This window comes from Globicephala melas, chromosome 21 (genome assembly GCF_963455315.2).
Source record: "Globicephala melas chromosome 21, mGloMel1.2, whole genome shotgun sequence".
NCBI classification, from domain to species: domain Eukaryota; kingdom Metazoa; phylum Chordata; class Mammalia; order Artiodactyla; family Delphinidae; genus Globicephala; species Globicephala melas.
In genome coordinates this window covers 22,267,907-22,282,598 of record NC_083334.1, presented here as the reverse complement: position 1 = coordinate 22,282,598, position 14,692 = coordinate 22,267,907, and the positions used below count along the sequence as shown (strand labels likewise).

The window sequence follows — 14,692 nt, the reverse complement described above, 5'->3', positions numbered from 1 at the left end:
TGCTTTTCCGGGGAAGTTTAACAGACATGGTATCTGTCCTCCAGGAAGATTTGGTCTCTATGAGTTTTTCTGCCAAATTTCTTTCCCAAACTAACAGCCAGTATAACCTCCCCTGAAATTCACTTCCACTTAGAAGATAGCTTCTTGCTGTTCATAACTTATATTCAAACTTTGTCTTTAAAAAAAGTGAAAGTGGATCTAAAGCAGTGCTGCATTAAATGAACAAATGGACAAATCTAACAAACGGACAAGGCAGGTGTTGAGGATTGAAGAGAAGGAAAGGTCAGATAGAGGACACAGATACAGAGACAGTCTTGGTCAGCATTTATAATATCCCTCTAGTACTATGAATTTTCTCCTTTGGTCAGAGACCACTCCAAAGCTGCAATCATTGCCCGGGGCTTTGCTAAAGGAAGAGACTGAAAGGCTGCAGAACCTAAACAGCAGCCCTGAGGCTACAGACTTTAATTTCATTATTTAAAACTTTATAATTATATTTAAATTTCTTCTTATCTACACTGGTTTAAAATAGCTTTATTCCTCTAGTGTATGTTATCATGATTCAGCAACCAAATCACCTAAACTCTTATTAATTTAGATAAATCAGATTACTCTGATTTAGCAGAGATTATGTTAATTTTAACACTGAGGGAAGTTGTCTTTCCATGCAGAGTAATTAAGCAAAATTCCACATATTTTCAAAGCTTTCTGTATATAGATATTTTCCATTCACCTCAGAATCTTTGTTAAAAATGGACTCAAAAGTGAATAAAAGATTTATTTTCTTCAAACCTGGACAAATTTAAAAGGAAGCTAAAAGTCATTTACTTTCATACAACCTAAAACAATACTGTGAGTACTGCAGTGACAGAGGCTCCAAATTATACATGTCAGTTAAATAAAAGAAGGCAAAGGCAGCAGAACTCAGATGCTGAGAATAAAAACAAAAATAGATCCAATGCAGCATTCTGCGAATGAAGATCAGTGAAAACGGTTGCTCAATATCACATCACTTATAGCATTATTTCCTATGTTGTTATTGAGAGAGCCTTTCTATTCCAGCATTTTCTTTGTTGGTTCCTGACATTTGCCTTAATAAAACCAATACTTAAGCCAAATTTTTTCACTATCTGAAGAAAGAAGGTAATCCACTGCCTCAGTTAAAAAGTACTTTGCTATCATGGTAAAAGGGAGAAGATAATGATAAAAATATAAACAGAGTGGCAAGGGAGGAGCGGCATCATATTTTATTTAACCATTGATGTAAGCAATAAGGCAGCAGGTTGTCTTTCCGATCAAAACTACTTTTATAAAGTAATACAAATGCCCTTGCTTGCGAAGGTCTTCAAAAGAATCAACTGAGAAGATGAGGTACAGGAAATTACAATCCAAACCATAAAAAAAAAAAGTCCAAAGCATGAATAATTATGTTATCATTTAATGCTGTAATTCTCAGAAATTCTAAGTATAATAAGCAATCCTATTGCTTATGCTTATGCCAGCATAGCGATTAACGAAAACAGTTAATATAACAAATCAATAATAAAGTAGAGATAATGGCATATATATTTGTTGAGCTTTTATCAGTAAAAAATAAAATAAAATTCAGACCATAAAGATTTTATAAAAGCAAGCAAATAGATCCAATAGCTAGTAGATAAAATAACTGGGCAGCTCTGTTTTCTTACCTGTAAGGACAGCTTTTGCTGAAGGATCCGCCAGGTCCAGGGCTGATTTCCCATCAGTGTTCCGAATGTTTGGATCAGCTCCGTGCTGCAGCAGCACTGTGCAGGGAAAGCAGAAACAGTATCTTACCTCAGGGATACAAAGATTATTTACTGGTAAGTGCCGCCTCGGCATGGTGTAGGCATAAACATACATTGCACAATTTTTTCTCTTTCAAGAAAAAAAAAAGAAAGAAAGAAAAAGAAAAAAAAGCTCTGCAGCAAAGGATCCTCTCTAGAGTAAAGCGAAGTTGGCAACTTGTGGTACAGTATTATCACATGACTTAACATCATAAACACGAAACTAGAAAAATCCTGCAACAGACAGTTTGGGTTTGCCTCCTTCAGGCAGAAGGATGGTGAGCTGTATGCTCGCTGCCTCGCGCTGTGAAATCCTCTCACTATGAGCCTGCCCTGTCTTTACTACCACTGTGGCTGCTTGTTGCTGCTGCTGCTTCACTGCTGAATTTTTCACTGCTGAATTTCCCACCGCTTCCTCGTCTTGGAAGAGCTGTAATACTGTGCAAGCCTTTTAGTGCTCACTGCTTACACGTATGGAAACGCATCAGAACATACTGGCTTGCTTCCAAGAAGTTTACCAGACACAGTAACGCATGCAACTCTGGTTCCCTGCAGCCGAGCTGCAGAAAGGAACTGCCTTCCACAATAATTCTGGCCATCAAAAATTTTTAGAATCAGAAATTCAATCACTATGATATATGCTGAGGAATGAATATTACACATGCTATATTGCGTAAAAAGTAGAATTTTGAGATGTGTAGGCTTCCAAAAGAGAGAATCACTGTTTAAGTAAAATCCAGATATAATTTATTAATCTAAAACATTTCTCAACTACATCTGGTATGTGTGTGTACAGGGGCGGTGTGGGGATGGTGGAGAGGGGAGGGCGGGTGTTGCTATAACACTACCCAACCAATGGTTAAACTAATAAATATATTAAAAACTAGTCTAATAAGCAAAGTTCAATTACAAGTTATTCTAACAGTTCAAATCTAACACTTTGTGTACTCCTGGAGAGAACAGGAGTTGTTACCATTTACCAATGTTCTATAGCATAAATTTAAAACAAAGCAGAAATATTAAATTCAAATAAATGGTTAAAGACATGTTATATATAATGACTGTTGATGTGTCCCAGATTTTCATTCATTAACAGTCCCATGCTAAAGTACATACATTCTTTAGGAATATTTGGAAGGCAAGCCTCATATATTACTAAGTATAGAGCTTTATAAAGCTCTTCTTCTCCCTTTAATACATAAGCCGTCTAGTCGATGGCTTTATTATAAGGTACAAAGGAATAGCCTTATCTAGAATTGGGGCGCAGCTGCTGGGATAGCGTGCATCAGCATCTCTTGCACTAAATCCTGGATACTTTCAGACTTGGGATAACAAAAACTAGCCATGGCTTGAAAAGATGCAGTGAGATTTTGCTAAGACTTTCACTCCTGACTGTAAGCAATGAACATAATTCTTTTCCAGATGTTTATAAGGTGACAAAAGTAGCACAAAATAGCAAGTACCATAATGTGAAACTGTAGTTATTCTTTCATCATAATGAATAAGCTTTCACAACAATATATATATTTTTTATTCCAGGAAGAAATCCCAACATGAAGATTTGGCTTGTAAAGGGTCTTTATCATGAAGCAAGCTCATGTATCAAATGTAAAGATGACAGCTATTGCTATATCTTTATTTAGATGCTGAGTGATCACATGCAAAAAGTAGGAGAACAAAGAAATGACAGCTACCATGAAAAGCTGAGTTTTTTTATCGCATACTTCGAGAACTTCAGAACCTGCTTTAAACAAGAAGTATAAGAACGTAGTTTAACAATCCTTGATGAAAATATGGTGGGAGCTTTTACTTTGCAGCTTAATGCGTGGTAGAGGCAAAACATAGAAAGCCTTATTGTTCCTCCAAAAGTCACCTAAAGTCTCAGCCTTACCTATTATATCTTTGCTATTTTGCAACAGAAATCTGCCATTACAGCTTAGTTGCAGTTTTGCTTTGTTTTAGTTGACTTTGAAAGGAGTAATCTTTTCACTAGAAGTATCTGTTTTCTAAACATTTTTGAGTCATATGCATCTCATTCATTGGACCTGAACACACAGAAACATCACTGCAGAGTTATGTAGCAACAGGGAAGAAGAAGCTGAATTTTCCAAACCAGATGCTGATAACAAAATCCACATTAGAAAATAATCGAACCATTTTAATTCACCAGATATGGGTAAAAACCCACAAAACTCAGTAGAGTTAAGAGTTTTAGGAGCAATAAAGGTATCCATAACTAGACCACAAGGGATCTAAACTTACCTAACTTTTTATAAAAGGGCAGCACTGGGGAGATTAAATGGGAACAAAAAATAGCATCAAAAGTACTAAGCACAGAGCCTGACAATACCTATCAGCTGATACTAATATTTAAAGCACATTTTAAAATGTATTTGTACTCTCAACTTTACCACTAACTACTAATTCATTGCTTTGTCCTAGAGCCAAACCTTCAGATCTTAACTTTTTCTGTAAAGGGCCAGAGAGAAAATACATTAGGCTTTGTAGACCATATGGTCTCTGTCTCAGCTATTCAGCCTTGCCTCAACCCCATCATTACAGAGGAAAAGCAGCCACAGACAATACTTAAAGGCATGTGTGTGACTCTGTTTCAATAAAACTTTATTAAAATTTGACTTCTGTATAATTCTCATATATAAGAAAATATTGTTATTATTGTGTATTTTAAAAATCATTTAAAATGTAAAAACAATTCTTAGCTTACAGGACATACAAAAAACAAGGGGTGAGCTGGATTTGGCCCATGGTCATAGTCTGCCAACCTCGACCTTGGGCAGGAATAGAAAAAGTGTGGGCAGTAATAGACAAAGTGTGGTCCATGGACTGTTCTAGTCCTCGAACGCTCTGTAATCCATCGACATTGAGATAACCACAGAAATTAAGAGGAAGCATTTAAAACTGTGTGTGTCATTTTAAAATTACTTTTTCCAGTACCTCATCTTTATTGTTGTTTACAGAGTTATTGGCCTGCCATGCACTGGGGAAGGAAAAAAACTGGTCCCTGACCACAGACAAGGTTGAGAAGCACTAAGCCAGTTCCCAGGTCTATAAAGTGAAGGACCTGGACTAGATAAATGATTTCTATGTATCTAGAATAGGCCTCAAATCCCTGATAATGCTTTAGAGTTACAGTCTAAGCATTAAGATCTAAAATCTTAAAAAAGAAAGATTTGCCTCAAGCAGACCCTTTTCCTTCCCTACGCTTTTAATCAAAATGGAAAAAAAAGATTTATTTATCCTAACACTTGATTTAACAAAAACAAAATTAATAGTTGAGTCCATGATCAAAGTTGTAGGGTACATACTAAAAAGTACCAAACTACTTCTTGAGCAATTCCTCAAGTCAAATTTGTTTCACACTATTCCCTATGAAGATCTGTGTGATACTATTTTCTGATACCAGAAGAACAGCACATACATAGGGCAAAGATAACAACCATGGCTTTCAAGACTGTCAGTCTGTACTTGAAGTAGTGACATGTAGGAGTCTCAATGCTGGATGCTTCAAAAGTTGCTTTCAAAGTTCTGTGCTACCAAAAGGAATAATAAAATATGACTACAGATACATAATACAATTAGAAATTCATCTTGTAACAGATTCTTCTTCAAAAGTAGCACAAATGTCTGAAGCAAAGTTCCCAGAATATACAATCAATATACAAACTAAGGTTTGAAAGAAAAACAAGGAAACTAAAATCTGAGTAACATTCAGTAAGTAAATTCGAGACTACTGTGGACGGACATTCAAAATCTCCTTGTATTATCTTTAACCAATTAGGGCATTATCAAACCTCAAATCCCAAATGTCTAGGCTCTATATCTCAAACCCATTTATCTCCTTTGGAAGTTATAAGGGTGGAGAAAATATAGCAGCTAGCATAATAACAGAGAGTTAAACCCAAGGTAAGATCAGAATATTCAAAATGACATTTTCAAAAAAGCTATGGCAAGAAGGACATGTGATTTTCCTATTTCTGGTGCAAACATTCAGCTACAGCGAGCCAGATTCAGGGAGCATGCCTTCAGTCTGTGACCAATGCAGCAGAGACTGAAATCGATTCATTTAATTCCTCAAAACTATTCAATTTAAGCATTCATATCATTTTAGAAAATATTTCTACACGTATGTGAAGCCTCATCTTATCAAATTCCTAGAAAAATATGAAGTGCTATTATGATAAATTTTATTTAAGTACAGGCACTAATAACTGATTTAAGAAGATAGAAGAAATAGAAACAATGTGAATTTTCCAAGCTAAAAATGTAGCAAGGTTTTTAGGTAAATTACGAAAAAGCATTTAAGTATAGTTTTCACTTTTAATGGCAGAAACCCTCCTATTAAGATATAGTAAATTCTTTCTTATGTGAATTTTAGAGCTACATTAAAGGTCTAAAACTGTTCCTCACAATGAACACTCTATTTTAAAAGAAGTTATGTTTATGTTAAAATGTTTTGCAAGTATTTCATAGTCATCTTACTCTTTTTTTTTTTTTTTTTTGCAGTACGCGGGCCTCTCACTGTTGTGGCCTCTCCCGTTGCGGAGCATAGGCTCCGGACGCGCAGGCTCAGCGGCCCAGCCGCTCTGCGGCATGTGGGATCCTCCCGGACTGGGGCACGAATCCGTGTCCCCTGCATCAGCAGGCGGACCCTCAACCACTGCGCCACCAGGGAAGCCCCATCTTACTCTTTTAATTAGAGTACAGAAATACTCATTTGACTGAGTTTCTAAAATTAAATCACACAAAGCACCAAGTTTAGCAAATAAAATTTTTAATTTTGGAGCAAAATACTAAGAGACCAAATTTTAGCTAGCTATAATCGTCAATGCATAAGACAAAAGATATACAAACTTCTAATACATGAAAAGATGCTCAATATTATTATTCAAAAGAAAATGCAAATTTAAAAGATGGGCAATGACCCATCTTTTATTATTAATGGTATTCCATATTAATGAGAATGTACTAAACTGGAACTCTCATCCATTGCTGGTGGGCCTGTAGAGTGGTATGTAACTACTCTGGAAATCAATTTGGCAATTATTATAAAGGTAAATATACACTACTGTATGTTCTAACATCCTACTTTTAGATATTTATCCAAGAGGAAAAGAAATATGTCCATACAAAACACCTGCACATGAAAATTTCATATGTTTATTTAGAAAAGCAAAAAAATGAAAAACATCTCAATATTCATCAACAGGTAAAAGGATAAGCAAATTGTAGCATATCCATACAAAAGAATACTACTAAGCAATAAAAAGAAATAAACTATTGACTCATACTAGAGGGATGAAATCTCTACAACATGCTGAGCAAAAGGAGCCATACAGGAAAGAACATATTTCTAGAACAGAAAATTAATCTACAGTGACAGAAAACAGATCAATTGTTCCCTGGGGATGGTGGAGGGGAAGAGAAAACTGACTGCAAATGGACACCAAAGAACTTTTTAGAGTGATAAAACTGCTCTATTAAATTGTGGTACTGGTTACATGGGCGAATACATTTGTCAAAACTCGTCAATATTATATACTTAAAATGGATGCATTTTATTTCATTATCTCAAACTAATTTTATGTTGTAATTCAATAAAGCTGATTTTTTAAAAGCTCAATAGAGGGGTTTAATCGCAGATTAGATAAATCTGAAGAGAAATTTATTGTCCTGGAAAACATGTCAACAGATCCAAGAATGCTGCAAGGAGAAATAATCATGGACAAAGGATGGAGTGAGAAGGTCTAATATGTTGTCATCAGTCTTAAAAGAAACACATACATATTTGAAGAGATAATGCCTAAGATTTTCCCATAACTAATAAGAGACACAAATTTATACGTTCAAGAAGCTCAAACAGGATAAACTCAATGATACAGAAAAATATATTACACATATAAATTAGGAACTACTATAAAAAATAGTTGATAATTCAAAACAAAGCAATAAGTTTTAGAGTAATACGTCAGAGGTAAATAATTTGTGAACCTATCCTAACTATAGTGTATGTTATACTATATAGCAGATGTTAAGCAATGATTTAACTATAAATCTGTTTCCATGTATATTTGCAAAAAACGATATTTTTACAAGTGTAAAAACACCATATTCCTATTCTTGGGATAAATTTAATTTAGGTAACATCAATTAAATTATGTTATACCTTAAAAATTACTTTAAAATAAATGTTAATAGCATTAAATACATTCCTACAAACACTACTCTAGAACCAAGATATATAAGGTCTGACTAGGCAAATCAAAGAAAACTCTTTGATATAAATTTAATATTTATTTTCATCTGCAAAATTTTTTGTTTTAAAAATATTTTATTTCCTCTTTATATTTTTTAGAATTCTCTTCCTTTATTAAGATCCATCTTCTTACCAGCACTTTCCACCCCCAAATAAACTAACTATTTAAATCCTTCAAATTCTAACATTCATAGGAGATAAATACTGGTTCTACATACCAAATTAAATTTGGGACTCAGAAAGAATGATCAGTTCTATTCCCTGTCAACACACTCAGGCTAATCAGTAAGTTTCTCTCAACATAAACTAGACTCATGTTGATTTTTTTTTGATGCTCAGTGGTATCTTTCACTGAATGAGTAGTGACATTCACTGAGTGAAGTAGGCTTCTTTCATCTTAATTAATATCCTTTGGAAAAACCTCTGAGAACCTCATAATATAATGCCTAGCCTAATGTGACCCTACTTATAAAACTCTTCTGAAATGGAGATTTAAGAGCAGGTATTCTGGTATATAATGAACAGAGATCCAAGCAAGCTGGAAAAAAGTTCTGAAGTAATGGTTGTGTGGTCTTACCTTGGCCTGGTTAGCCATAAATTAAGATGATTAAGTGATCTTCTAGTGCCTAGAGCTACACTGTCCAATATAGTAGCCACTATCCATATGTAAGTATTGAGTCTTTGAAATGTGGCTAGTGAGACTGATGATCTGAATTATTAATTATATTTTATTTTAATTATTTAATTTTAATTAATTTAAATATTAAGTTGATACATGATACACTGGTACATGATTCAGTTATTGGAAGATGTTTAATATGTTTTGAACACCTTAGATATGTGAATCTACTGTTTCAACTGTAAATTTTATTAAATCTAAATACAGATCAAGTATTACTGATGAAAAGTTTGCTTGAATTGAGATGTGCTTTAAGTAGAAGATATACGCTAGATTTCAGAAACCAGTTGAAAAAATATAAAATTTTTCATTAATAATGTTTTTTAATGTTATATACCATTTTTAAAGGTTATTTCCCATTTACAGTCATTACAAAATATTGGCTCTATTCCCCAGGTTGTACAATACATCCTGGAGCCTATCTTATACCCAACAGTTTGTACCTCCCACTGCCCTAACCCTATATTGCCCTTCCCCTACCTCCCCACTGGTAACCACTATTACGTTCTCTATATCTGTGAGTCTGCCTCTTTTTCTGATATATTCACTAGTTTGTTGTATTTTTTATATTTCCATATATAAGTGATACAGTATTTGTCTTTCTCTGACTTATTTCACTTAGCATAATAATGTTCTATACTCATATGTTGAAATAATATTTTGTATATGCTGCTTTAAGTAATATATTATTAAATTAATATCACCTGTTTCTTTTTAATGTGGCTATTAGAAAAATTTAAATTACATTCATGTCTGGCATTATATACCTACCGAACAGCACTACTCTAGAGCAGAGTGAACTACTGACATTTTGGACCAGATAATTATTTACTGCAGGTGTAGGGTGATGGCTCCAACATGGTGCCCTGGAGACTCTGCAAGTATCCTCACATGCTAAGCAAAGACTTGAATCACAGTTCATCTGTGTCTTGGTGCAAATGCCTTGTGACCTCTGGAAATGAAGGATGAGAGACTTGCAAGGAGCTACTGTGAGGCCACCTTCCACTCACCTCTCTACCTTCCCTCATCACTTCCCACTTCTGATGAGGTAGGGTAGGGGGCTTTCTTCATCTCCCCTTCTATTGGCTCTTCAGCAACAGAGGATCCCACAACTTGTGCTGCAGTCATTCAGCCCTTCTCCTCTCAGTGTCATCCTTTATGCTGTATAGTACAAGGACCACAAGGAGCTGGCACTTGTGGCATCGTTTCTAGTCAAATTAGTCAGGCTCTGGCTTTGGCCTTGGCTTGTCTTGCAACGTGAACTTGCAACAGTAGGGAGTAGCCCTGGGCATTGAAAGATGATAACAGCACCCCTGACCTCTACCCAATTGATGTAAACAGCCCTCCCCCACTGTGACAACCAAAAATGTCTCTAGATATTGCTAAATATCTCCTCAATGGGCAAAACTGCTCCTGGCTAAAACCACACCTACTCCCCGCACTCACACTCACACACACACACGAACTTTTGTGAGGTGGAATACATGAAGCTCTATGCTTCTCCCCTCTCAACACTTTTACATATTGGGTTACTGCATTAGATTTCATTTGAAGGAAGATTTCTGTGGTTTAATAACATAATAGGAAATAAACAAATAGTAAATCAATAAAATAGTAACTAGTGCTTTTAAAAACAGTAAATAATAGTAAAAGGTAAATAATAAAAATGATTTCTAAGGATACTTTTAATTTTAAGATGCTGTGACTTATGAATATATCTTTGAGTACTGACTTTATCAATTAGAGGGCTTTTTTTTTTTAATTACAAGGGAGAAAAAACTACTTTAACTGGCTTAAACAACACGAAAATTTATTGAAGAATAGAGGCATCTCATCAAAAGCAAAGGCAGAAACATGTCCCCAAATTTATCCTGCTGCTGCCTATCCCTGTCTCCCAGCTTTATTGCCATCACCCTCGGCTACAGACAATACATATACTTGTACTATCTGAACCTTAATTCCAAACTCTCATTAAAGAGAATTTGCTCCAGCTTGCCTCAAATCTGGTTCTGGACTTCAAAAGCTTGGCCAGAGAAGCTGGAAGAGGCAATAAAAACAATGGTGATGGGGAAAGAGGCGTTAGTTCTAGAGTACATGGGCGGACCTCAATGGGCATCTACAGCAATAACAGATCTTAAATTTAAAGTATTATGTAGATATGGCTATACATGGTAAATGAATCTTTACAAAAATGTCTCTATTTTACATATTTCTACAGTGTTTTAATGTTTATTACAAATATATATTATTTTTATAATGAGAGATATTTCTCCTCAGACAAAAATGATCTTTACACATGCTGTTTAAGTATGTTCGCCAAAACAATACTTCTCTTAAAGCTGCTCTTTAAAGTAATTAATTTGTAACCAATGGAGAAATAAGAATTGGGCAGTTCTTATCAAGCAAACAACATTAAATATGGTGTAGCATTAAATAAACAATTCCAATATAAAATAAATACATTAATTTAGAATCTGTGATAATGCTGAGACTGTAGAAATAAGTCTAAAGTAAAATAGTCAAGAAGTAATTTTCTATTGCGTAAAAGTCCAGGTTTTTAACCATACTTTTTTTAGTCTTTGCCTTTCATACAAAAGTCACCAAAAATTCAGAATTCTGTCAACAACTGGGACTAGCATACTTGTGATACATAATTTTACCTCAAGGAACTATCTGTCTTTATGTGCCTTTGAACTTAGGAAAAAAATGTATTCTTATTTTTTCCTGGTGGGGGACACGGAAAAAAGTTACAAATGGGTTTCCATCTAATGAGGCACATAAAGGCAGATAGTTCATTGAGCTAAAATAAGTTCAAAAAAATCAAATTCTCTCCTAAGTCTGCTGCACTTACTAATGGCAAAACACCACAGTTAACAGTTGGTCCTCTGGAACCAGACTGAATGGGTTAGAATCCCAGTTCCGCCACCTCCTAGTTCTGGGACCCCAGGAAGCGACATCACCTCTCTGTACTTCCACTTCCGCACCAGTAAATCAGGAGATAATAACAGTACCTACTCATGGGGTTATTAGGAGGACAAAACAAATAAATATTTAAGGAGCTCTTAGAACAGTGGCTAACATATAGTACACATGTGCATGTAAGAATTTTTTTAAAGACATTAGAAAATATTTAATTACTTACTCAGAAAAGCTAATCCAAGTAAATAAAATTTTACTGAATTTACATAAGACTAGTTCTTTATGATCAAACTTTGGCATGAAATGTTATAATAATAAAAGAATCCTCCAATTAAATTTTGCTCCCATTATCAAGATTTCCTATAAACAGAGAAGACCAAGAATTTTTGAAAAGGTCCGTTACATATGGAGTAACTTAGGTATAGATTATTCTGTATGTGTATATAGCAGATTCTTATATCCAATTCAATTATATCCTTTTTTCAATAAGGAGTTAAGGCAGGCCCCAATACATCTGGGAAATCAGCATTATCTGCTTACACAAACCACAATTTATTATAAGATAAAGCAGGCAGTAGAACAAATATAAGAATGATTATAACAAAGCATATCTCCTTTCTACCTGGAAACCCTAGAGAATCAAGTCTAAAAGAAAGCCCTGTCTAGGAGTCAGACAAACCTGGGTTTGAGAATACTGCTCTCTACTTAGCAATTGTCTGGCCTGAGTCAAGTGACTTCACCTCTGTCAATTTCAATTTCCTCTTTCACTACCTTCCTCCAAGGATTGCGGTCATAATTGAGACAATATATATAAACCTAGCTTGGTTCTTTGCACACAATAGGAACTCAATAAACACCCTATCCCTTCAATCAGGACCTTTTCATCTGCCTTTCAAAAATAGAATCCCATGCACAGAGCGCTAAAAAAATACCAGTTGGATTAAAATAAAGGCAAACTGGTAACAGCCCTAGGAACAATGAATTCGTTTGTGCCCAATTATTGTTTTATACTTCCTTGTACTTAGGGGAAGATTACTGTTTCTAATACTTGACTAGAGTCATGTAAATAAAACACTAATAAGTAACGAAGTAGATATTATAGTCTGACCACGTAAGTTTATAACAGGATGACAGAATTTTTACAGTTCTAGGGACAGCAACCACATGCAAAAGGTGCTTCCCAATCTCTCTGAGAGAAGTTTCACCCGCCTTTCTGAGTCCACACCTAAATTGTTAAGAGCTGAGTAAGGCCTCAAGGACTTACTAGCATTTCCAGGCAAATTCCCCCACTATAAAATATTAAGACCAATTCAGTTTTAGTGCTACAGTTTTAGTGATACAAGGTTTAAAGTCACATGTTTGAAAACATTTTTCACAAGGAACACAGGGTTGAGCCAGTACCATAATATTCTGATTCTGCTTTGAATTTTAGTTTCTTAAGAAATAATATCACAACTATTATTTTCCTATGTCTCTAAGAATTCAAATGATTGGAACCTCAATATACTGTTGTACTTTCAACCTGAAGGAGGCAAAGAACATAACTGTTAAGTTTTCATTCTTTGGGAAATATATCAAATAATTTTTTTAATGTAGCTTGTTTTCGATAAATTATCCTATGAGTGATATTCTTAATGACAGTATTCAATCACGTTTCTCACATCCCACCTGAGCTCCTTTCCCCCACAGTGAGGAGGAAAAGAATGCCTTTTTCTTTTAACAGAGTTCCTCCTTTGCTCTTTCCCTTCTCTCATTCCTAGAGGGCTGCAATTTTCAGAAACAGCAATTATGATGCCCTCTAGCAACTTGAAGAACTATTTACTCATAATTAATTTGCCTTTAAAAACTTATCATTGTTCACATCTCTTTGCATTTGTCAAGCTTTCATACGCTTTTTACTTAGTCACAACAAATCACTAGAACTTCATACTCCTGCTATTGAAGTATTTGTGGGGAAAATGTTTATGTTACGATAATTTTCCATTATCCTACCTGCAATGTCTCTGCTAAGTTAAAAGGCATAAACTGCCATTTTTAAAAAAGTTTCATGTCTTATCAAATCATAATTCAAGTTTACAAAGTAACAATGAATATGAAACAAAGGACATAAACTAATTCACATTGAAGGCAACAAAGAGCCACATATCTGTCATTACGTTTTTACCCAGTGTCAGAATACAGAAATGATCTCTGAGAACACCTTATGCTGCCACCCAAGGGAAAAGAGAGTGGAAGGAAACAAGCACTTGCTGAGGCTCTACCTGCCTTATTATTTCATTTAACTTTCCATAAGAACCTGATGCAGTAGGTCTGATGCCCACCTTATACGTGAGAAATTGAGGCTCAAAGCAACTAAATTATTTGTGGTAAAGGGGAATTCATACTTAATTCTAAAGCCAAGCATTTAATTTCTACCTTATCATTCTACACAAGTAGAAGCCAAGATCACACCAGAACTGTAACTCAAGCTTTCTTTCCTTCATGTGAATTCTAAAGGGCACATCTATGCATCTGTCCTAAATACCTTCCTCCAGCGACCAATGTCCTCTTCCTAACCCCATCCAACAACACCCTGTGGGAAAGCAGGCAACCAGACTCTGCAGTAACACCAAGGCAGCCAGGGTTCCATTTTAGGAGACCCACTAGAATACTTCCTTCTCTTGTTCCCTCCATCCTCATACTCAAGTACAAAAGGTTCTTTCAAAAGATCAACGCTCAAAATTGTGCCCCCCAAAGGCAAAATGAATTATATGCCCTCTATCTGTAACCATGATTATTTGTACCACAACAAATATAGAAATTTTCAGGCTTGACACAAAATAAATATATATTTGGACACACTGTGGGATTTCTTAATGTCTTATTTGTACTGTCATACCTGAGGGCAGAATATGAAACAACTCACAATAAGGTTACATTCTTAATCCTGGATTCTGTTTACAGATGAAAAGTCTAACACCCACCCCCAACTAAAAAAAGAGAATTAGCAGATTTAAATAACTGAACAACTAAAAC

General features: G+C 35.1%; 1 protein-coding gene across 1 annotated transcript in view; it reads right to left on the bottom strand.

Moving 5' to 3' along the window:
* The window catches only part of TNKS (tankyrase), a 174,319-nt gene that overhangs the window by 125,174 nt on the left and 34,453 nt on the right, over nucleotides 1-14,692 (bottom strand). The window contains exon 3 of the mRNA XM_030832386.2: nucleotides 1,689-1,784. Coding sequence (XP_030688246.2) covers nucleotides 1,689-1,784 — 96 coding nt within the window. The remainder of the gene's footprint in view (nucleotides 1-1,688; nucleotides 1,785-14,692) is intronic.